Below are 26,029 nucleotides of genomic sequence, written 5' to 3' on the forward strand. Positions count from 1 at the left end.
TCAGACGACCACACGGCGCTCTGCTAACGTGACGTTTCCTGTTTTACATCGGGACACTGAGGGTGGCGACATGAGGTGTGATGTCAGTGTGAGGTCACCTTTGAGCAGCTGCAGTTTGTCGCTGGCTTTCAGCAGCAGCTCTTTGGCTTCCTGCTGCAGTAAACCTGCCCTCTTCTTTGCATCGGCCACGCCCCCTGCCTTTTGACCAATCAGCTGCTCCACTGTGGCGTATTTATCCTTCAGCTCCGAGTCCAGGTCCTAAACGCAGACACAAAACCACAAACACACAGATGTGAGTGTCCTTCACTGACTGAACTGCTGTGTGTTTAAATGTTAACTGATTAACAGTCTGACAGGTGAACTCACCTTCTTGAACTCCTCTGCCATCTTTCCGATGCTCGCTGCATCCCGATTGGTCCGTTCGGTGCTCAGCGTGACGTTTACAGCTTTGTCTCTCAGCCGCGTCACGTCCTGCTCGAGCCGCTGAAGCCTCTGGGTGGCGTTATTCAGCTTCAACTCTGCGTCGGCCGTCTCCGACTCCACCTGAGGACAACAACAACAACACGGACAGCTGACGCGTTGCCTTCGCTTTTCTGACGTCAGTGAAGTCGACGTTCAGTAAACATCTGACGTGATGTCAGTGAAGTGAACATGTGAAACCCCGGGTCATTACTGACGGATGACAGCAGGTTGTTGGTGTTCTGGATGTCGGCGGCGGCCTGCTGGATGGCGCTGCTGGCAGCAGTCTGAGCTCTCTGAGCTTCTTTCAGAGCTCGCTTCACCTTCTCTGCAGAGTCCTTCACGTCTGCCGCCTCCTCACTGATCAACACAGGAAGTCGCATTTCATCAGGTATTACAGGCTGTTAGAGGTGACACTTTTTAAAGACCAAATATTAGGAAAATGAGTTGAATAAATCCCACGGAGGGTTGGTGGTTTTGATTTAACGAGGGTCACTGAAAGATTAAAATGTGTTGAGAAGAACCGTGTTAAAGTCTTATTTGGCTTTGGACTTCCATGAGAACTTCGAATGTGTGTTGAAAAACGGACTAAAACAGAAATAACTGGCTCTGTGCAGGTAAAACAGTCCTGGATGAACAGGTAAGACTCACCTGGCTCTGCGGGCCTGGTCCAGCAGGTTCTCGGCTCTCTGGATGTCGTCGGCGCTCTGCTGCAGGATGGTCTCCACGTGTCCCAGTTCTCCCACCTTCTGTCGGATCTCGTCGGTCAGGGCCTGCAGCTGAGCCGGCGTGGTCGGCATCTGCATGGCCAGAACCTCGTTGGCCACTAGCTCGATGCTCTCCAGGTCTGCAGCGTCCTCTGAAACAACAGAAACGATCCTCTTACTGCTCGTGTTTCTGACCCGTCACGCTTCTTTACACACGTCAATTTAATAACTTCCTTCTTGTGGCTGAAAACGTGGCAGCAGAACAGCTGACGGATTACATGAACGCGCCGGTCGACCACTCGATCGTAACGGAACGTCTTGAGCACTGAATAAGCCTCTCTGGTGCGGTTTTAGATGACGGGACGTTCTGTGTGACTGTGGTGTTCTCACAGTCAAAGGCATCACATCAGTTTCCATTTTTCTACAGATGATTCTCAGATCGTCTCCTTTGATTCCGATAATATAATTTAGCTTTGCTCACAAGAGGTCTGTTATGATCAGTTATCAGATCAGATATCTGGGAAAGCCGCGCTCTGATGGAAGAACATCACGAGATATTTTCTGACTCCAAAACTGAAACGTATTCAGAGGGCTTATGAGGACAGGATGAACGCTGGTAAACAAATGGTTGAATGTTAAAGAAATAATGAACATTCTTTGGAATATTAGTTAATTGCTCTTTTATACCTGTAATGTTTCAAATCTCAGACAAACTCAGGATGAAAATCTCGAAGAGAAAGTCATCACACAGAAATGTCTCCACTCAAACTTCCAACAAACGACTGGACTGAAACTGTCAACAAGACAAAGTATCTGGAGAAACTGATCTTCACCTTGATATGATCAGCATTTAAAATACTGAAAAAATGGACGACATATTTGAGCCAGAAGATTGCATACTGTATGCCACTGACAGACCCTGTTCCTGTACAAGTATAACGTTAGCCCACGTTAGCCCATGTTAGCACCTTCTTCCTGCCTGAAACTTCCTTCAGTTAAACTCTCCTGTCACATTTTATAACTATTATTATAACTTATTTTGATCTCCAAGTGAAGTCTGCTGTCTGATCCTGCTTCCTACATTTTCATCTTATCACAATCATCTTACCTGCAGGGCACTTGGAAACTAATCCATGTTAAATATTACACAAGATTATTATAACTATATATATATATATATATATATATATATATATATATATATATATATATATATATATATATATATATATATATATATATATATATATATATATATATATATAAAAACTTCGTCCTTCACCCTCCGCGGGTGGTCTCATCCTTCGAGCTCGGGTCCTCTACCAGAGGCCTGGGAGCTTGAGGGTTCTGCGCAGTATCTTCGCTGTTCCCAGTACTGCGCTCTTCTGGACCGAGATGTCTGGTGTTCTTCCAGGGATCTGCTGTAGCCACTCCTCCAGTTTGGGGGTCACTGCCCCGAGTGCTCCATTGACCACGGGCACCACTGTCGCCTTCACCTTCCAGGCCTTCTCCAGCTCTTCTCTGAGCCCTTGGTACTTCTCTAGTTTCTCATGTTCCTTTTTCCTGATGTTGCCATCGCTTGGTATCGCCACGTCAACCACAACGGCTTTCCTCTGCTGTTTGTCAACCACCACGATGTCAGGCTGGTTCGCCATTACCATTCTGTCAGTCTGGATCTGGAAGTCCCACAGGATCTTGGCTCGGTCATTCTCTACCACCTTTGGAGGTGTTTCCCACTTTGACCTTGGGGTTTCCAGTCCATACTCCGTGCAGATGTTCCTGTACACTATGCCAGCTACTTGGTTATGGCGCTCCATGTATGCTTTTCCTGCCAGCATCTTACACTCTCAGGGGCCTCTTTGCACAGCCTACACCTTGGGTCTTATACTATAACTATATATATTTATATATATATATATATATATATATATATATCTGAGTCAGAACAACCTGTTAAAAAGGTTTTCGGGACGCTGCAGCATGACGAAGATTAAATATAACCACAATACATCTTTACATTAGTTCCTGCGTTTCAGAGCTGACTCCTGATTATATTTCGGACCTGCTGACCCCAAACGAGTGCAGTGTGTGATCCTGTGGTAGATCTCTGTCAGTAATACCCAGGTCAAGACTAAAAACCAGAGGCGACTCGACCAATCAGGCCCTTGGACTGTGGTGCGACCTGCTGAAGGAGATCAGGAGAGCGAGCTCTTTAAATCTCTCTTCTCTCTAATGTCATGTTCACAGATCTCCAGCACTGTTGCTACTGACAGAAAGAATCTGTTTAACTTCAGACCGATGTGTTTCCTCTGACTGTGAACACAAGAGGTAAAACCAAAAGCAACCAACAGTCACATGATTCTGAACACCCGAGGCACCTGAAGTCTCATATGTCAGGAGATGCTGTTTGACGTTTAGTCGTGTGAAACAGGAAGTGGGAGACGTACGTGTGAGGAAGTCTCTGATCTGTCTGATGAGACCTCTCAGCTCCTCGTTGCTCTGGTCGACTTTCTGTTTGGTTCTGTTGGTCTTCATCAGGACGTCCTGAGCGCTCAGCTTCGCCTCGTCTGCTTTCAGTTTGGCCTCCGACACCTGCAGACAAAACACAGGTGGGAACATCCACTACAGTCCACCTGAACCAGAACCAGCACAGACCAGGACCCGTCAGACTCACCATCTTGGAGAGTTTCTCCACTTCCTCCATGGCGCTGATGATTTCCTGTTCAGAGTCTTGGGCCTTCCTCCAGGCGCTGCTGGCTGTCGTCACCACGCCGTCACATCCTTCACCTCCACACTTGGTTTGACCCTCAGAGTCCACGCAGCCCAGACCTCCACAGGGAGAGGACCAGCACGAGTCCTGGCCTGATGATGGACTGCCGCAGGTCTGTAAGAACCAGGACAGACCAGAAAATAAAGGCAGATTCTGTAAACTGAAGGAGTTTAATGCAAAGATAAAATTTATTTCACTAAAATATTAGTAAATCACCTACAAGCTTTAATCTGTATATTCTACATTTATACTCCTCAAATATATGTAAAATCTATGTATATGTAAAATACATATATATACATACATACATACATACATATGTAAAAATATGCAAAACAGTTACATCTGTCAGAAAAGAGCAGAACATAAAACATTTCACAGCAAATAAACTTTTTCTCCTCTCCCAAACTACAAATAAAATCCGCCAATAAAAAGTTTTCTTCTTGAAACAACAACATTTTTTTTAGAATCATCCAATCAGAAGGAGTCTGCAGAGATGGACGTTTGATGAAAATAAAGTCAGTTTAAAGTGCGTGACAAAAAATGAGAAAGATATTAACAAAAATATGAAACACCATTTTGCCTGTTAGGGAGTCTCCACAACAAGTGAGATTATATTTAATCTGGAGATTAAATCCGAGGAGACGGTTCTCATTAACCTTAAAGACTCAAAGTTCTGCCACAGTTCTGCGCTTGCTCATGGTGGGATTAGTTGGGTAAATAATATTATAAGTCTGTAGGAAAAGTGCCCTGAGATAACTTCTGTTATGATTTATGATTTTTGTTTGAACTGGAGATAAAAACAGCTGCAGCGTCGTTAAGAACGAACTCACCGTGTACCAACACAAAGGACGTGAAAATGAAAATCAGTCAAAGTGAATCAGCAGCCAGTGGAGGATTTTCACTTTACTGAACTGACTGAAGCTGAAGTTTCGTCTCACGTCCCGACGGAAACTTCAAACTGCAGAAACGCATGAACACGACAAACAGAAACTTGTTATAATCTCCCACCTTGTGGCTGATCTCTGATAGGTCCAGCGTCTGCAGCTCTCCTGCCAGGTCGTCTAGTCTCTGAGCATGCTCAGTGTGTCTCCTCAGGAACTCCTCTCTGGTTTGGTTCAGTTTGTCCTCTGTGAGTTGCCGTAGAGCACCGGAGGTTTCTACAGAGCTTCCCGGGTCAATGGTGGAGGCGTTGGCTTGAGCTTCAGCCGCCTTAGATTGCAGGAAGTACTTGATGACGCTGTCCGTCGCCCCTGGCAACAGACAGGAAGTACAGATCAGCTGAGAGATCCTCAATGAAGAAAACTATTTAAATTCTACTGGAGGTCTAAAAAGGTCTTCAGACCTCCGCAGCTCGACCCAAACAAATCATCCATAATCAATATTAATCACATTCAAAATAATAATGTGTCCACTGAAGTCGATTCTCAGTGTAAAGTGACTTTTCAGTTTCTTTTGTGTAATAATCCCAGACTTTGATGAACCTGATCCAGAGACAGTTTTAAAACCAGTCCACAGGGGGCGACGCAACAACAAAGAAACTGTCTGTCTCTGTCCAACGGTATCAACTCTTGAGACTGAAAGTCCGTTGACATTGTAAACAGCTGTTGACAACTCAAGGTCCACTTACTTGCTTGTTCGACAGCTTTTTACAGTGTTCTCCGTTGCCATGTAACTGTAGACGTTTAAACTGTTTCTGAGCACTTTAAAGAGGAACTTCAGAGCATGTTTTAAACCTGTCTCACCTCTGCCCACAGCATCACTGACAAGTGTGGTGTGTTGCACCTGTAACCACACCCAACAGTGATGTCACAGTGTCCTGGAGCACACCTGCACATCACTGCAGTACGGTGAGAAGTTCAACCACTGGAGGTCAACAAAAACAAGATTTTCAGGGGGTGAAGTTACTCTCTAAAGACTTCTCGTCCATGTTGGCAGTTTATTCTGATGCGATACGGTCAAAAGCTCCAGAACAAGTGAGTAAGTGGACCTTGAGTAGTTAGTTAGTAGTTGAACTACTGAACTATGAACTGAATGAACTCTGGTCCAGTTTCAAATCTTAAGCTTGACAATAACTGGTTCCAGTATTCTTCCAGACCAGAAGTGACTTGATAAACTTTACATCATCACAGATCTGGTCTGTGACTCCTGGACTTTAAAATCTTTATTAAAATGTCCTGACTGGTGTGAGACCGTCTGGCCACGTGACCCCACCCCCACCCCCGCTGACCTTTAACCCTTCTCACCTCTGATGTCAGAGTTCTTGATGAACTTGACCTGATCTAGCAGCTCCTGAACCGTCCGCTCCAGTTTCTGAGCATCCAACGTCACAGAGTCCAGTTTAGTTTCTGCAGCCGAGTCCGAGTCCTCCACCTGGACCAGAGTCTGTTCAGTGTGGTTCAACATCTGGGTCAGCGCCCCCATCAGGTCACTAAGGGACACACACAGGTCATTAATCTGAGCTGCTTTAACCTCGAGATTAATAATAAATAAGATTAAAGTTAATCTCACCTGGTTTGTTGCAGAAGCTCCTGGATCTCGGTCAGCGGTTGCGAGGCCGGGTGCTGGTTCAGGATGACCCGGATGTCGGCAACGCTCCTCTCCATGCTGTCGATGGACTTCCTGTACGGTCCGCTGACTCCGCTGGCTTTGATGGTGTTGACCTTGTTGACGAGTCGGTGCGTCTGATTGGTCAGCTGACCGATGACGCGGTCCCACTCTGCAAAGCACTCGTGGCAGCGGCGGCAGTCGGGGAAGGTCCCGGAGAACCCACGGGCGCAGGCGTCGCAGCGTGGACCAGAAACCCCGTCCACACAGACACAGTGACCACTGACTTTGTTACACTGCGGCCCTGAGATACCGCGAGGGTCGCAGTCACATGCTAAGGCAGAAACACACCATGGGTTAGAAATGTGATGTCACAGTGTACACCTGTACATCACTACATCACATGTTTCTGTTAAACAGCCAGGCTGCTTGTTAGGTTTCAGAGGTGGGTAGTGACGAGTTACATGAACTCCAGTAACTTTTAGAGAAAAATCATTACTTTACTCCATTACATTTGGATACATTCTATACATCGGAGACATCGCGCTACTTTTATGTATTTATTATTTAATGCATTCATGCACATTCCGTTAAGAGGTGGTCAGCTGGTCCCAGGTCTGCTGGCGCTCGGTTATCCGGCCGCAGCCACGCCTCCTCATTACTCTGTTCACCGCAGGAGTAACGCTAACATTATGGCTTTCTAATAGCGCTAGCAGCTAATCTGACAAATTAACAGTGCTGACACTGAGCTGACAGAGAGCAGGAAGTATGTCTGTTGTGTTAATGCTATTCAGTTTAATAACATATACACACAGAATATCGTGCTTCAAACCTACTACTACTCCTGATTCCTGCTGTAATGTAAATATTCAAGCGAACAGTGTGCAAGCGGTGTACACACAAAAAAACACAAACTACTTTTATTTCATGTGGACATGACTGATAATGTTGATATAACGTTTCAACCGCAGATGGTCTTCCTCAGGTTAAAGCGAAGAAGTGAACTGTGGACTACCGGGTTTCTACAGGTTCACCAAGTTACATTCAAGACTTTTCAAGACCTGACTAAACAACGAGACATAGAGCACCTGAAAAGGAGGATCTCGGTCTGGTTTCAGTCTGACTCTGTGAAAACAAACTGATCAACTACAGGATTTTATGACAGTAGATTTCTGATTTTAGCATAAATTCAAAAGATAAACTAATTTTAAGTCCTCTGCTGATCGTCTGCTGTGGTGAGGGAAGCCATCTGTATCATGTGGTTGCCATGGTAATGCTTTACACAGCTGGAGTTCATCCTGTGAAACTCAGTTGTGGTTACTTGTTGCCCATCTAGTGGACACAATCTGTCAAATGACTGTTCACATTAGTCTTGTTGTTCTTACGTATTTTTGGACATTTCATTGGACAGTGACAGTAGAGCGATGTTGTGATTCACCATCAGCATCTTAATTTATTCTGTTTTTATCTTGAAAGAAAAGTCCAGGCGCTGAATTCACAAAACCTCTTCAGATTTAAAGTTAAAGTTTCTGTTGATTGTCTGATGATGTGTATGCGCACTGTTTTCATCAGAGTTATAAAGCCGCACATACGCCTGGTTCTGTTTTATGAATCTCAATCATTGTGGAACTGGGCGCACGTGCACAATAACGAGTGCAATTTCACCGATTGTGTTGCACCGTCGAGGTTCTCCAACAGCATCAGAACAGCTGTCAGTATGTGTGAGCGTTACAGCGCCTGTACCATCGTCATGGTGATATCGCAATCATCATTATTAAACGTCAGAAGATGATCAATGATTCATTAATAGAACTCTTATTGGAAGAGACTTTACAGACTGCTTCACAATTCAGGATAAAATTAAAAGATCATTAACAGGGAAGTGATTGCTAAATTGATTGACATTTTACAGAATGCTGCGTCGACGCAAAAAAATAATAACACAATCAGTGAAACTGGCAAACAACCTAAACAAACAACGATTTACTACATCTCTCATCTTATACTTCATGTCCACCTCATCATATCATCTGCAGCTATCTCAGCTAAAACTGTGTGCACGCTGGTCTGAAGTCTGCGCAAGGTACGCACATTCTTCCTTTACAAATACCAGTTTGTGTTTGCTGAGTGTGTGTGTGTGTGTGTGTGTGTGTGTGTGTGTGTGTGTGTGTGTGTGTGTGTTCAACATCTGGTTTGTATTAAACACAGCTGAAACTCCTTCAAACTTCAGACGAAGAGACGTACAGTTTGTTTTTTAGTTTCTATCTAAACTACAGATGATAGTTTATAGTTTGACAGCTTGTTTTACTTCCTCTTCTCTTTCTCTCCCACTTTATTTCCTTCTTTAATTATTTTCTGTGCCCCCCCCCAGGGCTCCAGTTTCTGACCTTCAGCTCTGCTTCACACTAACAAAGCCTCTTTGTGGATTTCAAGGATATTCGGAGGTTCAGACAGATCTCTGGTCTCGTCTCCACGGCGTTGGGACCGCCGGGCCTCAGGGAACATCTGGACTTAATCTCAGTCAGTCACAGCATATCGCAGCAGAGGATGGGAGCAGGAATGTTCCCACGATGCAGCAGGGCAGCAGCTGAATGACTCTGTTCATCGGTGGAGCTTCAGACGGCTCGAGTCGGATTTTTACTTTCTGTTTCTGAACGAGTTAAAGACTCCGACTCAGATCTGAACTCTGACTCGGTTCCTCCTGTCGAGTCCTTCACGTCCACATTCATGAGGAGAACTGGGAAAATTCTTCTCTATTCTGTTCACACTGAGAATTTTATCGTCCAGAGTGAATGGATCTGAAAATGTTGTTTTAATAAAACTGAGCTTTTTTTAAAAACTCTGATGTTTGATTGACGACCTTTCAGGTTATTATATTAACACCAGTCATCTGGTTTCATGTAGTGTACATATCAACAGTGAACGTACCGTGACATTTGACCTCTGGGTCTCCCCAGAACAGCTCTCTACACTCGCTGCATGTTCTTCCTCCAAAGCCGGGCTGACAGGAACACTGACCACTGACCTGTGGACGAAACCAACTGTTTATATTCAGAAGTCCAGCAGAGAAATCATCAAAATACTGAACCAGGAGCTGATGGACTCAATGCTGAATTCTGAACAATTTGTTGAGCTGCAAAACATTTTTTTAAATTTTTCTTTAAAACTAGAATAAACATTTTTTTTTTACACTAAAAATCTGAAGAAAATTCAATAAATGAAGGCAAGAGGACACGACAGCTGAACATACTTTAACTCACAATGTTTTACTTTTAATGAATTTTAAAACTTTGGATTTAGTGAAGTCGAAAACGTAATACAGATCTGAGTTTCAGATCATTTAATTTTGAAGTTTGCTGTGCATCACATTACAGTGTGCTCCTCACCTCGTTGCAGGAAGTCCCGTACGAATGTTTGGGGTCGCAGTCACAGGTCTGACAGCCGCGGCCACTCGCCATGTTCCAGGTGTCGGGCGCGCAGCGTTCGCAGTGTTGACCAATCACGTTCGGGAGGCAGTGACACTGACCACTGCCGCGGTCGCAGTGACAGTCGCCGGACGACGGACAGCTGGAGGGATCGCTGCCCAGCTGGTTACAAACACACTCTGTGGACAAGAACCAGACTTCATCAGGATTTAACAAGATTTGAATCTAGATTCCAGTCAAGACTTCATAAAGATTTTATCAAGATTTAGATCGGATTTTGATTGAGTTTGTTAAAAGATCTGTTAAAATTTCAGTCAGATTTTACAAAAAGATTTTGTCACAATCTCAGTGAAGATCAAGATTTCTATCAACACGTCAGCAAGATTATAGTCAAATATTGTCAGAATTTAATTGAAGATTTTTTGCTGATTTTGTAAAGATTTAGTCAATAATTCAATCAAGGTTTTATTGAGATTGTATCCAGACTTTAGTCAAGATTTTATTCAAAATTTGGATACATTTCATCACTTGTCAGATCATCTGACTACATGTGTTTTTGCTGTACTGGGTCTACTGGTCCCTACTGGTCCCTACTGGTCTCTATTCCAGTGATGTCACTGGGTACTCAGATCTCAGCGGTGAAGTTGGTTGCCATAGTAACCCAGTAAAGCCAGTGTACTCACTCCTGCAGTCCTGCAGCAGGGCATTGCCGTAGTAACCCAGTTTGCAGCTCTGGCAGGCGGCGCCCTCGCTGTGGTAAAGGCAGCGCAGACACTCGCCGTTTTGTGCATCGCAGGACTCCGGGTCCAACATGTCAATGTTGTTGTTGCACTGACAGGGCTGACACTGCCCCCCCACCTCCCCAGGGTTTCCATAGTAACCAGGTGAGCACTCGTCACAGCGAGCACCTGCAGAGAGAAGGTGAAAGAGTTACACACATCGTACATGTCTAACAAAAAGTTTAATCTACAAAAAGTAAAGACCTGTTTTCTATGAAAGTATATTTTCATTTTCATCAGCTGACAGTGAATGCTTTCATGGTGAATGTTTCCAGGATATTGCTCCACTTTCTACAGTATTTTTACTACAACGCTCAGGATCTGTGGTTCGTTAGTGTAACTACCAACATACTATGAAGTATATAATAAGTATTGTTCCTCACATAACTGACGCTTCTACTACTTTTACTATTCAGCTGACATTTCAGATGCTGTGATAAGTCAAGTTTACAGGGTTGAAGCTTAAAACTAAACGTTCAATGTTAATTTTCAGCAGGCACACTTGAGCACTACCTGATTTCAACTACTTTCAGCTGTTAAACTTCTGGTGCCTCAAGTGCTTTCAGGGCTTCAGCTCTGACTCCCACACAACATCACACGCAAACAGTTTCAGACATTTTAACCAGTTTACAGTGTTTAAACCTGCGGTTGTCAGCGTAAAGCTTTCTTCACAAAATGTAGCCTATACTATTTTATAACTGGAGCTTTGTTTGAATTGTCATCTTTAAATATTTAAACCTAACCAATCAGAAACCAGTGTTGTCCTGCTGCAGCTAAATCGATAAGTATAGTAATAAACTCTGTAGATCTTCACGTTTGTCAGTAGAATATTTTCCACTCAGGATGTTGGAGGTTTGAAGTGGAAACAAAAGTTAGTGATTCATAAGTCTGTCAGCCTGAACATCACATTCCTGCTGTAATAACAGAGTCACATCACATTCCTGCTCTCTGCCTGTTTACATAACCCGAAATCACAAAGCTTCTTCTCTTTAAATTAAAACCCGGTTTGTCTCCGCAGGGCGAGTTTATTTCACTCAGAAAACTTCCTGCTGAGAACCAGAACCTCAGGCGGAGTTCACATTACAACTCTAATTATCCTGTCTGTTTCTACTTTGTTTTATTGTCACATCTGGCTGTTTTTAGTTTTTGTTTATGCTTTAAAACTGTTTCTGAAAAACTGCTTTCTGAAATAAAACTGATGGAAATGAAAAAGTTGAATAAAACGGATTAATATATTTTAAATACATCAGTTTACCATCTGTATCCAGCTCAGTGTTAATAAAGTCTTTACCTCTGTATCCAGTGTTGCAGACACAGATGGCCTGCTGGGAGTCGTCACCGCGGTAACAATTTCCCGCGAACTGTCGCAGGCTGCCAGGGCCGTCGGGACACATGCAGGGCCGACAGTGGTCACCTGACCCCAGCATTGGGTCGCCATAGTAACCATCCATACACCTGAACAGAGGTGAGGGAGAAAATGTGATTTAATGATTCAAAAGTCTGACTGGTGAAAAGAAATAGATAGAGAGTTTCTTCAACAATATAGCATCATCACAGGTGTGGCCTACCTGTCCCCAGATCTCTGCAGCTAGTCCCCAGACCTCTGCAGCTAGTCCCCAGACCTCTACAGCTAGTCCCCAGACCTCTACAGCTAGTCCCCAGACCTCTGCAGCTAGTCCCCAGACCTCTGCAGCTAGTCCCCAGACCTCTGCAGCTAGTCCCCAGACCTCTGCAGCTAGTCCCGAGACCTCTGCAACTAGTCCCCAGACCTCTACAGCTAGTCCTCAGACCTCTACAGCTAGTCCTCAGACCTCTGCAACTAGTCCCCAGACCTCTGCAGCTAGTCCCCAGACCTCTGCAACTAGTCCCCAGACCTCTGCAACTAGTCCCCAGACCTCTACAACTAGTCCCCAGACCTCTGCAACTAGTCCCCAGACCTCTGCAGCTAGTCCCCAGACCTCTGCAGCTAGTCCTCAGACCTCTGCAGCTAGTCCTCAGACCTCTACAGCTAGTCCCGAGACCTCTGCAACTAGTCCCCAGACCTCTACAGCTAGTCCTCAGACCTCTACAGCTAGTCCCCAGACCTCTGCAGCTAGTCCCCAGACCTCTGCAACTAGTCCCCAGACCTCTGCAGCTAGTCCCCAGACCTCTGCAGCTAGTCCTCAGACCTCTACAGCTAGTCCCGAGACCTCTACAACTAGTCCCCAGACCTCTGCAACTAGTCCCCAGACCTCTGCAGCTAGTCCCCAGACCTCTGCAACTAGTCCCCAGACCTCTGCAACTAGTCCTCAGACCTCTGCAGCTAGTCCCCAGACCTCTGCAGCTAGTCCCCAGACCTCTGCAGCTAGTCCCCAGACCTCTGCAACTAGTCCCCAGACCTCTACAACTAGTCCCGAGACCTCTGCAACTAGTCCTCAGACCTCTGCAGCTAGTCCCCAGACCTCTGCCGCTAGTCTCCGATAGTCCAGAATGCTATTGCCCCCTTCATTGTCAATCTCTTCAAGTTCTTCAGCACCACTCCTCTTTGTTCACTTAACTGGCTCTCTGCTGGACTCATCTCTGTTCTGGTCCCACACTGTTGGGACTTTTAGCTGTTTCTTTGGGAGGGTTGCACTTCCCATTGTTGATGATATCTAGCTCTTGTGCCTTTTGAGTTTGAAAGCACTTTGGACAAAAGCGTCAGTCAAATTAATGTAATGTACTGTATTTGCTTCAGTTATGTTTGCTTAATAAACTGTTTTGATAACCTTTGAAAATGGTTTGTCTCTTTGAGATGGCCTTAGGAGCCAGGTTGTGACACAGGTACAGATGGGGGATAAACAAAAGGACAAAGCTGAATAAAAGAGACACTATCAGATGCAGAAGCTTCGGAGCAGCAGCGCTCCCTGAGCCGTTTGGTGAGGACGGAAACGATGTGAATAAAATGCTGCGGCCTTTACGGTCACCTGACCTCGGCCCGGCGTCGCACCTGTGGAAGGTCTCGGCCCAGCGTGTCAGACAGCGCTCTGCAGCAGCGTCGCCATCAGATGATTTAATATAAACCTTCAGATCTGCGTGGAGACGTCTGTCTCTGCTGCTGTCTGTCCTTTAGCTGGTGTCTCTACCTGCTGCACTCAGGTGTGTCTGACCTCAGTGAGACGAGCTGCTTAATAAAGGCTGGATATATAACTGAGGGAGCAGCTAGTGGAGGAGGCGCTCGTCCTCCAGCAGAGCTCCTCAGACTCCAGCAGCCCTGAAGCTGAAGCTGCTCTGGAGGCTCGTGGAGGCCGGACTCCACACCGACACACTTCATGTTGCTTTCTCCTGTCAGCCGTCACCCATCTGTTTATCTCACCTGTCACAGTTTGTGTTATATCACAGGTGTAACTCACCTGTCACAGGTGTGTCCAGTGCTATGGTCCTTGCAGTTGATGCAGCGTCCAGTGTTGGGGTCACAGTCGTCGGCGTGTCCGTTGCAGGAGCAGGGTCGGCAGGTGGGGAATCCCCAGTGACCTGGCAGACAGTGATCACACTGCCGACCGTATGCTCCCGAAACACAAACACACTGACCGGTCAGCTGATCGCAGAACGAACTCTGTGAACCCTGTGGGTCGCACGCACACGCTGCAAACACAGAAACCACAAAAATACAGTTTGTATAAGCTGGTTGTTCATGACTGTATACAACATATTGTTTTATCATTATTAATATTGCACTGTGTCAGATATAATTTATTTTATAATTGATTTAAATAAAATCAGTATGACCTCCGCAGATATATACATATACAGTATGCTATCATTATAGGTCATATATACAGAATATATTGATGATCAGTATCATGTATTGATTGTAAATCACGTGATCAGGGTTCTGACCTCTGCAGCCGTTGGGTCCGAACTGGAAAGTGGTCGGAGCACATCTGTCACAGTTCCTGCCGATCACGTTGGGGCGACACTGACACTGACCCCCACTGGGGTCACACACGGTGCTGAGGGAGCCCTGAGGGTCACACTGGCATTCTGGGAAATGGAGTCCAACACAGGAGACACGTTAAACAACAAAAAAGCTTCAGCAGTACAAGAAAACAATACACTCTGCACAGTTCCCGTCTGACAGTGATGATGATGACAGATTTATGAGCTGGAACGTCTGAAGGCGTTTGAGGAATGTAAAGAACAAGAAACCAGTCGAGTCTTGTTCAGAAGGTCGAACATCAACATGGCGGAAACATCAATGAGTGACATCACTCAGATCAACAATAACAACAGGAATGAGTGTAAACTCACAAAGTGTCTCAGTACACTTTACAATAAGAAAAAAGACATTTACATCTAATCTTAAGTTCTCTGACAGCCAGAGATCTGTAGTTAAACAATGATAGTCTGGGTGTCATCTGTGTAAAAATGTAAATTTACATTCAGTTCACAGAAGAAATTGCCAATAGGAAAAAGAGAATGAATGAAGTGTGATGAAACAGCTGCAGAGGAGAGAGGAGAACTTGATGAAGAAGATGATGATGATGTGAGAGGTCAAAGTCAACGTTGGAATGAAAACCTGTCAGTCACCAGCAGAGAGTAACAGTCTGACTGTTATTTCAGAAAAGAAGAAGCGATAAAGAAGACAGATGACTGTTGTTCTTCACTGATCAGACCTCTGCTTCAACTCAACAACAAAAGACTGTTTTAGAGTGGTGGAAAGTAACTAAGTACATTTACTCAAGTATTGGACAATTTTGAGGTCCTTGTACTTTATACTCTACTACATTTATTTCAGAATCAGAAATACTTTATTGATCCCCGTAGGGAAACTCTTTGTTACAGTAGCTCGTCTTTACGTCAGTGCACACAGGAGAAGTACTAGAAAAAATAAACACTATAAACCAGGTCAGAAATAAATTAAGTATCCTGTCGGTATAAGTATAAGATAAACTAAGTGTCAAGTACCAAGTGGGTTTACTGGTTGGTGATGAAAGTACAGTCTAAAATACAATGTAACTCCTTATGTAATAAATAATATTAATAAGCGGAGGTGCATGTACTGTCGAAGAGTAATTGAGCAGCAATAAAGTAGCAATAGCAGTAGCAGTAGCAATAAATAAGAAAAACTAACAAGGGGAAAACTAATATTGCACGGAGGTATTACACAGAATATTGCACAATTTGATAACTTAAATTTTAGTTTCTTTTCAAATTAAGATTTTCATACAAAATGTAATCAACCAGTAAATTCTGATGTGTTATTATAGACTAAGATAAGACTTTATTGATCCCAGGTGGAAATTCACATTAAAATCAGCTGCATCTTTACTAGCTCCAACATTAAAATGATGAATAAATAAATGCATCAATTATTATAATACAATAATATAATATATATTATTCTAAAGTGGGCCATTCTGCATAATGAGTACTCTTACGTTTGGTACTTTAAGAATATTTTGATGCTAATACTAATGCACTTTTACTGAAGTAAAATTTTGAATGCAGGACTTTTAACAACTTGTAACAGAGTAGTTTTACACAGTGGTATTACTACTTTTACCTAAGTAAAAGATCTGAGTCAAGATCTGACATGGAACATTCCTTGAACAAAAATTTAAAGTTTGTTTGAAATAACTAACCACTAATCTGGTCCTCAGTGTGTTAATGAGAACCAGGTTTTATTAAACCCTGAGGGGAATTCCTCCTTTTTGTTCTCATTCCACAGAGGTCAAAGGTCACAGTTGAGCAGCAGAGCAGAAAGATTCGTCAGGAACTCTGTTCATACGACTGATCAAAGTCAGATTCATCAAACCCTTAAGAATTTTGTTCCTTCCTCAGAAAAAAATAATAAATACAAGAAAATTCATGAATGTGACAAATTCTCTGAAATCACTTGTACGAGCCACTAAAGAATTAATCTGTTCACTGTACACCTGCTCAGCAGCAGACAGCAGACAGCTGCTGAACATAGCGGAGCATCTAGCAGCTAAAGAGCCAGATGTTTCCCTCAGCAGCTGCTGGAGGCCAAACACAGAGCTGACGGAGAGAAGACCGGACTGACGTCCATCAGGTGACACAAACACTCTGTAACTGCTGGATGTGGAAATAAGCAACTGTTTGCTAACAAGTTCAACATATCAGCTTAAAAGGTAATATGTTAATGTTGTGTTTACTACTTGTTGCTGCTAAAAACAAGTGGTCAAAAAATCTGTTAGTGCAGCTTTAACTTTTCCCTTAAATATCATGAAAGTTAGATAAACATGTTCCTCTCCTCTGCCTGACAGTCTCTCATATGTAATAAAAAAAAAAAACTACTGGACTCAAAGCTTCCCCAGACAGGAGGAAACATGATAGAGCCGCAAACTAAATAACTGCATTATTTATTATCACTCCCCAATCTCTGGCTGGTACACAAATAACAGGTTCCTCGTGAAAGCTGGCATCAGGCTCTGTTCTGTATCTAATGTGGTTTTAGGGGGATGTTATTATCATCACTTCCCAATCTCTGCTGTGCTGAGCTGGGTGCTTTCTTTTGTGGAGTGACGAGGTTAGAGCCCAGACGGCAAACACTAGTCACTAGAATATTATATCTCTATAAACAGATATCTGCATATGAATGCAGAATCTGTAGGCAAGGGATAAGATTTTGGTATCGGAAGCATTCTGGTTTCCGTTTGTAGTCCGTTTGTAGTCCGAGTAGTATTGACCACACACATTTAAGCGTGCTTTGGTTGCATGCAGGTAAACAGTTCATGTGGAGAGCAAAAGAGGTGGAATGCATTGGCCGAAATGCAATTGTGGAACCCATCGGCTATCGTCTGACGACGATTTAGCTTTTTAATCTATCTCGGAACCTTAGAGATTAGCTAAATGATAGCTGTTGGGTTCCGCAATTGCTAATCGGACTGTAAACAATGACCGGCGCACGGAAGAGGAAGTCTTCTAAGTCTATCCATTATCCGGATATCTGCTGGCTACAGTGAAAGCCCCAAAACATTGGCCGTTGCCCCCAGAGGCTAAATCGTTGTCAGATGATAGCTGATGGGCTCCGAGATTGATAGAATATAAAATAAAGTACTGCTGGTTGGAACAAACCTTGGACAGATAGTGGGAGATTAGTAAGGTGGAGTCATCAGATTTAGGGTCGACTGGTGTACCTTTAGCTCCCTGGTGCAACATGGCGGAGATGCTGAAGATGAAGTTTCTGCAGATGTCAGTCATTGGTGACTTGATGACGCTCTGGCTGTTCTCCAGACAACGATAACGCTGAAAATTTTCCCAACCACTGTTCTCGCTGGAGTCTCCTCCCTCTGAGGCTGTGAAAATCTCCAAGTTCTTACAGTGAGGCATCAACACGATCTGAGGATGAAGAGAACCATAAGAATGACTGAGAGCACACTGTCTACAGGTTTCTTCAGAGAGAGAAGTTTCTCTAGACTTTATAAACCTCTGTGGTCATCCACATGTTGATGCCCCATGAAGGCCTTATTATCGAACCACAAAGTACATTTAAATTACTATCGTCACTCCCCAATCTCGGTCCAGCACACATAGCAGATTCTTCATAATAGCTGGCATCGGGCTCTGTATCTAATGTGGTTTTGGGAGGAAGTTATTATCGTCACTCCCAAATCTCTGCTGTGCTGAGCTCAGTGCTTCCTTTTGAGGAATGACAAGGTAAGAGCCCAGGCAAACATCAACTTTACTCTACATATACATAATCATCCATTTTGCCTGAACTGGCAGACTGAACTACTTTTACTGAAGTAAAGGTAATAATATATTGTGAAGGGTTTCAGTCGTAGTCGTCTGGACACTGTTTTCAGAATCAAGACGTTTCAGCTGTGAATGACTTCCGGATGGGAGCTGAAACGTCTTGATTCTGAAAACAGCGTCCAGACGACTACGACTGAAACCCTTTCTACGATAGAACACTCCTGGACGAATGAGGACTACACCGTCCAATATATTGTGAACTAATTCATCACTTTCTCAGTTCATCGATTGATTAGTCGATTGGCAGAAAATTAATCATCAACTATTTTGATAATTGATTAACTGTTTCAAGCAAAAACTCAAATCATTCTCTGTAAAAATTAATGTCTTTAGGTTTTGGACAAAACAAGACATTTAAAGACGTCACTGTGGACACTGGACGTTTATAGATCAAACGAGTAATCGACCAATCAAGAAAATAATCTGCAGATTTATCGATAATAAATAGTAAATTACTCCTATTAGCCCTACTCTAGTTTCTGAGTTTCCTCACCGAGTCAATGAGCGTGTATGGAGACTGGACGTCGCTGAGGGCCGAGTACAGCGGCAGACTGAGGCGGACTGTGTAGTTCAGACCAGATTCAAAACAAACCGGTCTGGGAAGAACCACATACCTGGGGGGACAGACAGGAAATAAACACTCTTCACTCTCTGAGAACTCACTGGGTTAAACTCCTGTAATCTGGTTTTATGACTCAGTCTATGTGTAAACTATCTGACCGATAGATAACTATTGATTCCCAGAGGAGAAACTAGTTTGGTCACACAATAATTAAAGATACACAGCAGACAACATATGAAAGACAAACTACCATAAGAACAGTAACACTACTTCACTAACACATATCAGACATTAAATATAGTAATACAATCACCATAGGTAATGCATAACAATAAAAAACAGCAACAGTAATACAGGCAAAAATACGGAAAAAACCTTTACAAATGTAAAGAGAATACATATAAAACAAGACCTTACAGATTATGTTGAAAACACAACTTATATCTCAGGAAACTGTCAAGTATCACATGTTGTTCAACAGTTTCACAGCTTTGGAGAATCTCAGTATCCTAAGCCATCATTCACATTTTAATAGAAACTAAAACACCAAACAGATGATGTCCTTCAAACTTAACTCTCCTCCTGGTACTTTTCTCCAAAACCGTCTCTAATGAATCAGGAGTCAACCCAATTATAGAACCAGCCATTTTAATACTGTTCTTATCATTGGTAGTAATGCTGTTACCCAACTTACAACTGCATCAAACAAGAGCACAAAACTCACTTTCTTTACTCTTCTTACTCTTTGATTAAGTCAACACGTCCTGTCTCATGCTTCAAGTCATTGTTGACTTTTTCAATATTGAACCATAAACACCTCCATCTGAACCTAAACACAGAGCCGAGGATCATAACAACCAGAAGATTTAGTGTCAGGAGACGCTACTGGAGGAAAACTGATGAAATATGTTGACAGCAAACATTTCACAGATATGGTAGAATATGTAAGATACATTTATTAAAAATGTTGCCTTGTAATGTTGACGTTATTCAGGTGCCATCAAGTTGCTTTAAAAACATACTTCCTGTTGTCGTATATAAAAATATTTAGTGTTGGCTGCTGAATGTTACCGTGAGCCGGGGTGAAGTGAGATCATCTGGTTGTCGTCGTCGGGCACAGTGTTGACACAGCGACTGTCTGCTCTGATTGGTCCAGGTCTCATCACTGTCATCAGAACCTCCTCCCATTGGTCAGGCAGCTGCAGGACCAGCAAACACATCAGAGGTTTCATGGTTTAAACTTTGACCCCCACATATATTTTTCTCTTCTCCTTTTTTTTGTTCATTTTTCTTAAATGTTACAATTATTACTTCTTTTCTTTTATCTATTTATTTACTTCTATACACATACACTTATACACAAACATATTATTTTATTATTATTGTTGTTATTATTATCATCACTACTACCACCATTATTCTTACTGTTATTATATTACTATTATTACTACGTATGTGTTTGTTTGTGTCTTGTATACAATATCATTGTCTGTTTTATCTGTGAAATCCTCATTTAATGTTTTGTCGTTTTGTACAAATAAAAAAACTAAACTTTTAACTTTACTGATTTTCTACTGTTCTTTAGTACAGTCCCTGTATTAAAAAGACCTAACAACTGAAACATGGAGAATGGTACATCAAATAATAAGATCTAGACCATGTATTACAACTGGAGCGCCTGTATGGCCCAATAAGAAATTACAAATAAAATTCATACAGATTCTGAATCACCTGATGACGGAAGAAGGAGTAAGATCTTTTCATGAATCTTAAAAATAAGTTTGTTTGTATCACTGGAATTCATGAACTCTTTCAAAACAGGGCAATAGAAGTTACTTGACTGCCTGTAATTTGGCAAAAGTAAAAAAGTAAAATTAAGAGACAATGACAAATGTCATTGTGTCTATTTGACAGATGTTGTATTTAACTGTCAAAACATAAGATATTGTGGTTTTGTCCAGCTGTGGTAACTGGTTGTAGAATAATTTACGTCATTGAAAATCCTCCACTTCGTCTACTTTTAAATAATAGATTGAACTGATGGGTAAACCTTGCTGACAGTGTCCTACCTGAGGTTCGTAGCGGATGATGATGTCGTACTCCATGGAGTGGGGGATGTTGTCCACAGAGAACTCCAGGAAGGCCCCCTCTGGGACGTTGACCAGGCCAATACCTGTCCAGGTGGGAGTGCGGTCCAGAGGATGGGGCCTTGGGACCACCGTCACTCCCTGAAGAAACAAAATGAAGACATGAAAACTGATGAAATCACATTTGACCAGCTCACATGTGCTGCTAAAGTCTTCTGTTTTTATAATTCTCATAATTTAACAACAAACAGTGAAGAAACCATTTGGAACCATTTTTACCAGGAAAAGAAGCAAACTGATGTAATGTTATTATTGAAAATAATCTAAATAATCATGATAAGTTGAAACTACGACTTATAAAGCTCCCAGCACTTTTTTGAGTTTAGAACAAACTTTCAATTAATAAAAGATGTCAAAAGGTAGCCAGCAGTAGAATATAATCACAAACTTTTTGCCTCAGATTGAGCCCGTTTTTCAAGAGCTCAAATTCTACAAATTCTGTCTTTTTTAAAACTTATCCCCACAAACTATAATTTCATCCAACTTGTAATACTCTTTAAGCAGTCTGTTAAATGAGTTAGACTGCCAGGGTTATCTGGGGCTAGAGATATATACAAGTGGGTGTCGTCACCATGTTGTTGTGATGTAATTTGGTGAGTGAAGTACACTCCGTATAATGAAAATAGGAGGGGACCAAGCATTGAACCCTGCTGAACACCACATGAAATGTATTGAGAATTTTAAACGAGTTGAAAAGGTGTTGACCAGTTGAGTTTTTCCAGAAATTTAAAATTTTGACATTAGTCAAATTTTGACTCATCTCATAATTATGACTCAATATCTCCTTATCTTGATGTTGTAAATTTCATAATTTTGATTTAGTCTCAAAAAGTTTTGACTTACTACGAGTACTTATTTTTGTCATTCTTAACTTTTAATCTGTTTTGTTCTTTTTCTGACATAAAGGATCTTCTACAGAAAACAACAGGATTTAAAGATAAAGAACAGTTTTGTCCAGATGATAAAAGTTCAAAGATGACTCACAGGTCCAAACTTGGCGTCCTCAGCCTCGTAGGTGTAGTGATCCAAAGCGATGAAGTAGAATCCAGACTTAACCTGATCACAACGACGACCGAACATGTGATCTCTGCAGACACACTGACCACTCACTTGATCACACCTGCAGGAAGACAGGAAGTGGAAAACGTCAGAACAATTGATGAAGAAAAGAAAAAAACTGAAACCGAACAAACAACAGGAAGGAAACGTGTCAGAAAAACCGAAGAAAATAAATCACAAAAGTGAAGCAGAAAAGGATGACACAAAGTAAAACTCAGAAACACTCAAAAAATGAAGACAAACCGAAACAGAATGACGGAGAGGATGAAAAACTGAAGATAAACAAGAAAAGACAAACTGGAACAGCATCTGAAGAATTCCTAGTAAGTGTACCTTTAAACGTAGATTTAAAATTATCTAAAAGGCTAAGAATGAACTGATCCAGGAAAGACAAACATTTCTGGAAACATTTTAAAACCATTTAGAGATTTAACAAAACAGAGACTATAAACTGTGAGCAGATTGACACTATATCTGAATTATATGTTATTTCATGTGTATCTTCCAATCCTGAGCTTTGTAGTTCCAGCTCCTTCTTGTTTGGTTTTCATGTTGCAGGTATGAAACAAATAGCTACAAGCTGGTTAAAACTCTTTTTCTTCACAAATCTATTTCTGAGTTGTTGTTTGAGAGAGATGAAGAGATTGTTGATGCCTCAGCAGTTAGCAGTTAACTGTTAGCATGTCGCAGTTAGCTGTGATTTGGATGTGAACTCACTGGTTGTTGATGGATCCTCCCAGGTCACAGTCACATGGCCTGCAGCCGTCCATGTCATTACTAAGACCCCAGTGTTCAGACTGAAAACACACACACACAGAGCAGATGTTAGAGACGTGTCATTAAGTAATTATCTGACCTCCCATCTTGTTTCTTTCTGTAAAAACCTGATTTAAAGCTGTGAGAGGAAGTTATTCAGGTTTTCATCTCCTTCACACACACAATAAACACATGTGACCTCCCACCGTTTCACAGCTACAGCTTTTCCTTCACACACTCATCTTTCATCTTTCTGCACTAATCTGACTTCTTAAACATCATGCAACTGGGTTTCTGTCATCTTACTATATTATACAGACATTACATAATGTAAAGTTAAACTCACTGTAAAGCCATTAAACCTGTCAGATATGTTCCCAGTGCAAGTAGAGATATTAAAATATTTATTCTGTTCATGTTTTCAGCATCTCAGGTGTGTCTCTCTCTCACACACACACACACACACACACACACACACACAGTTACTGCTGGCTTTCACTACACTGAACCAAAGTATTTTATTAAAACATCAGTACATGAAGTTTCGTTTCTGCTTCTGTTTGTCTAATTCCAGACCGACCAGTTAAAGACTCAACTGTGTGCTGATTGGTTGGTTAAACCTCTTGGTTAAACTTCTGGTGTGATGTCATTGGCTGTTTTAAATCACATTTGTTGGTATCCAGACTGTAAATGGACTGCATTTTTATAGTGTCTTTCTAGTGCTCCAGCCACTCAAAGCGTTTTACACTAAGGCCCAATTCCAATTCCAACCCTCCCACTCCGAGTGCACTCTGCGTGGAGTCACACTCGCGGCTGTGGAGGGTCTCTTAGTTACGGGGGAGGGGAAATACACTGGCAAGCTTTGGGATGCTGTGGGAGAAATTTGGGGGTGACTAAGGGGTTTATGGGTGTAATAGAAGTTATGACACTTTGATAAAAGTATGGTTTCACAAAGGAGGCCTCAGGCCCTGTGATTATGTTGTTTTGGGTTATGTGGCACTAGATGTTCGTAACATAAGAAGTCTCTGTTCTTCTTATACTGAAAACTTGGGACGGAGACAGTCTCTTTCTTTGTCTCATCTTTAGATGATGCAACCTGTAAACCACCACCCACCGTTCTGCTATAAGAAGTGCACCTTTTGGATGTAAACTAAGTATTGTGTTGGCTGTGCCCATGTGTGCATGCTGCCCCAGTGCGTCTCTGTCGACAGATCTGTTTGTAATCAATCCATATTTCCATGTAATGACAAATTGGGTTCATTGAGTTATTCTTTTATTCAATTGAGGACATCTCTTTCTTTCAACAGACGCTCTCACCTTTCTCAGACAGAAAGAGGAACATTTGTCAGCATGGTGTCAAATCAACATCTTTCAGATATTGTAATTCAATCTAAAAGATAATCTTATACACAACAGTGACAAGATGTAGCCTAGGCGTATGGGCAATGACATGGCATACTCATTACATTTATGGCATAGTAAGCTTGTGAAAAGAAAAATAATTAATTGAACAAATAAAAACTCACTCCCATTTCTTTTTTTTTGTACAATTTTGTGTGTTGCCATTCTTAATGTGATTGGTCCTTGGTTTGTTCTGCATCTGGAATAATACACTATATATACTGTTTTTTTCATGGGTATATGACCCGTCAGTATGATGACTGTTCTTTATAGAGCTTCTTCTGACTGGAATTTGCTCCCCACCATCAGACAGACCAAACACGGATTTGCTTTCAAAAAGTCACTAAAACAAAAGTGATGAATCTCACATAGATGTTATTTTATTATTTCTGCTTTGGAACCTTTTTGTTCATTTTATTTATTTCTTGGTGCCGTGTGTTTGTGCTACTTATTGTTTCATGTGTAGAGTCATTTCACTTATTATTTATATCTGGCTTATATTGCAGTTTCTTGTCTTATTGATACTATGTGATTTTAAAGTCTTTTTTATTGTTTTTATAAATAAAGAATAAATCAAATCAACAAGTCATGAGTGCACAAACATAGTATATATCTAATGTCTGTTTGAAGTAAGGCAATTTATTACTTATCCTCTGGAAATAACCGCGTGGAACTCACATTAAGAGGTATGTGGCGTTTCCTCCACAGCGGACACAAAACAGGCGCTGCACTTGAGGAGTGAGGTTTGTAAGCCTGCATCGATGCAGCCTCGGTGTTAACCCTTACCCTAACCCTGACAGTGATTGACAGGTCGACGGTTCGATCCCGGCTTCCCCCAGCCCACACGTCGAAGTGTCCTTGTCCCAAATTGCTCCAATGAGCAATTGGCAGCTGCCGTGAATGTGATGTGAAGCGCTTTGAGTGGTCGGAAGACTAGAAAGTACAGTCCATTTACCGTGGGGCACTGTGCCCACCGGGAATTAAGAACACTTCGACATGCAGGCTGGGACGACCTCTACCTCTAAGCCACAGCCGCCAACAGTAAATGTATTTTAATGTGTTTTCTCACCACACACTGGTCACAGTCTCGTCCAGTCACCAGACGTTTACAGAAGCAACTTCCTGTTTCACTGTCGCAGGGATTTTCTCCAGGAAGTGTTCCCACAGGGCTGCAGGTACATGCTGAAACGCAGTAATAATACATACAATAACAATCATTTACTTTGTTATAATCTACAGTTGATCAATACTATGATGTAAAAGTGTAGGTGTATCTTGTACAGGTGTTGTGCGTCTCATTGCGTAGGCGTTGTTTATCTTGTTGTGTATTTCTGTGTATGTGTTATACATCGTGTTGTACCTCTGCAGCCTTCGGGCTCGTCGCTCAGCCCCTCTTTGTGTTTCGTTGTGTGTCTTGTTGTGTAAATATAATTGCGTAGAATTCTACACAATTATACTTGTGTATAATTTCGTACCCCTGCAGCCTTCAGGCTCGTCGCTCAGTCCGTAATGTGCCTCTTTGCAGCGTTCGCAGCGTTCTCCCTCCACGTTGACTTTACAGCGACACTGCCCGGCGATGAGACCGGCTCGAACGGCCGTCATCCGGTCACATATTCCTTCGTTCAGAGAGCCCAGAGGGTCGCAGTTACAGGCTACGGAAACACACACACACACACA

General features: G+C 42.4%; 1 protein-coding gene across 7 annotated transcripts in view; it reads right to left on the reverse strand.

The window, feature by feature from the left end:
- lamb1a (laminin, beta 1a) overlaps nt 1-26,029 on the reverse strand; it is a 40,850-nt gene that overhangs the window by 1,180 nt on the left and 13,641 nt on the right. For all 7 annotated transcript variants that reach the window (XR_006377725.1, XR_006377723.1, XR_006377724.1 and 4 more), the window contains exons 10-32: nt 25,828-26,004; nt 25,422-25,534; nt 22,913-22,992; nt 22,121-22,256; nt 21,059-21,217; nt 20,061-20,188; nt 18,921-19,041; nt 17,809-18,010; nt 14,546-14,689; nt 14,059-14,290; nt 11,979-12,142; nt 10,592-10,816; nt 9,870-10,087; nt 9,412-9,508; nt 6,448-6,817; nt 6,183-6,367; nt 4,948-5,189; nt 3,841-4,050; nt 3,614-3,758; nt 1,111-1,318; nt 678-819; nt 367-543; nt 99-258 (exon numbers count right to left, since the gene is read on the reverse strand). Coding sequence is in view for 4 of the 7 variants with exons in the window: in XM_044193696.1 (XP_044049631.1) it covers nt 99-258; nt 367-543; nt 678-819; nt 1,111-1,318; nt 3,614-3,758; nt 3,841-4,050; nt 4,948-5,189; nt 6,183-6,367; nt 6,448-6,817; nt 9,412-9,508; nt 9,870-10,087; nt 10,592-10,816; nt 11,979-12,142; nt 14,059-14,290; nt 14,546-14,689; nt 17,809-18,010; nt 18,921-19,041; nt 20,061-20,188; nt 21,059-21,217; nt 22,121-22,256; nt 22,913-22,992; nt 25,422-25,534; nt 25,828-26,004 (4,035 nt within the window). In the remaining 3 variants the exon portion in view is untranslated. The remainder of the gene's footprint in view (nt 1-98; nt 259-366; nt 544-677; nt 820-1,110; nt 1,319-3,613; nt 3,759-3,840; nt 4,051-4,947; nt 5,190-6,182; nt 6,368-6,447; nt 6,818-9,411; nt 9,509-9,869; nt 10,088-10,591; nt 10,817-11,978; nt 12,143-14,058; nt 14,291-14,545; nt 14,690-17,808; nt 18,011-18,920; nt 19,042-20,060; nt 20,189-21,058; nt 21,218-22,120; nt 22,257-22,912; nt 22,993-25,421; nt 25,535-25,827; nt 26,005-26,029) is intronic.

The sequence above is a fragment of the Siniperca chuatsi genome, linkage group LG4, assembly GCF_020085105.1.
Source record: "Siniperca chuatsi isolate FFG_IHB_CAS linkage group LG4, ASM2008510v1, whole genome shotgun sequence".
Lineage (NCBI taxonomy): Eukaryota > Metazoa > Chordata > Actinopteri > Centrarchiformes > Sinipercidae > Siniperca > Siniperca chuatsi.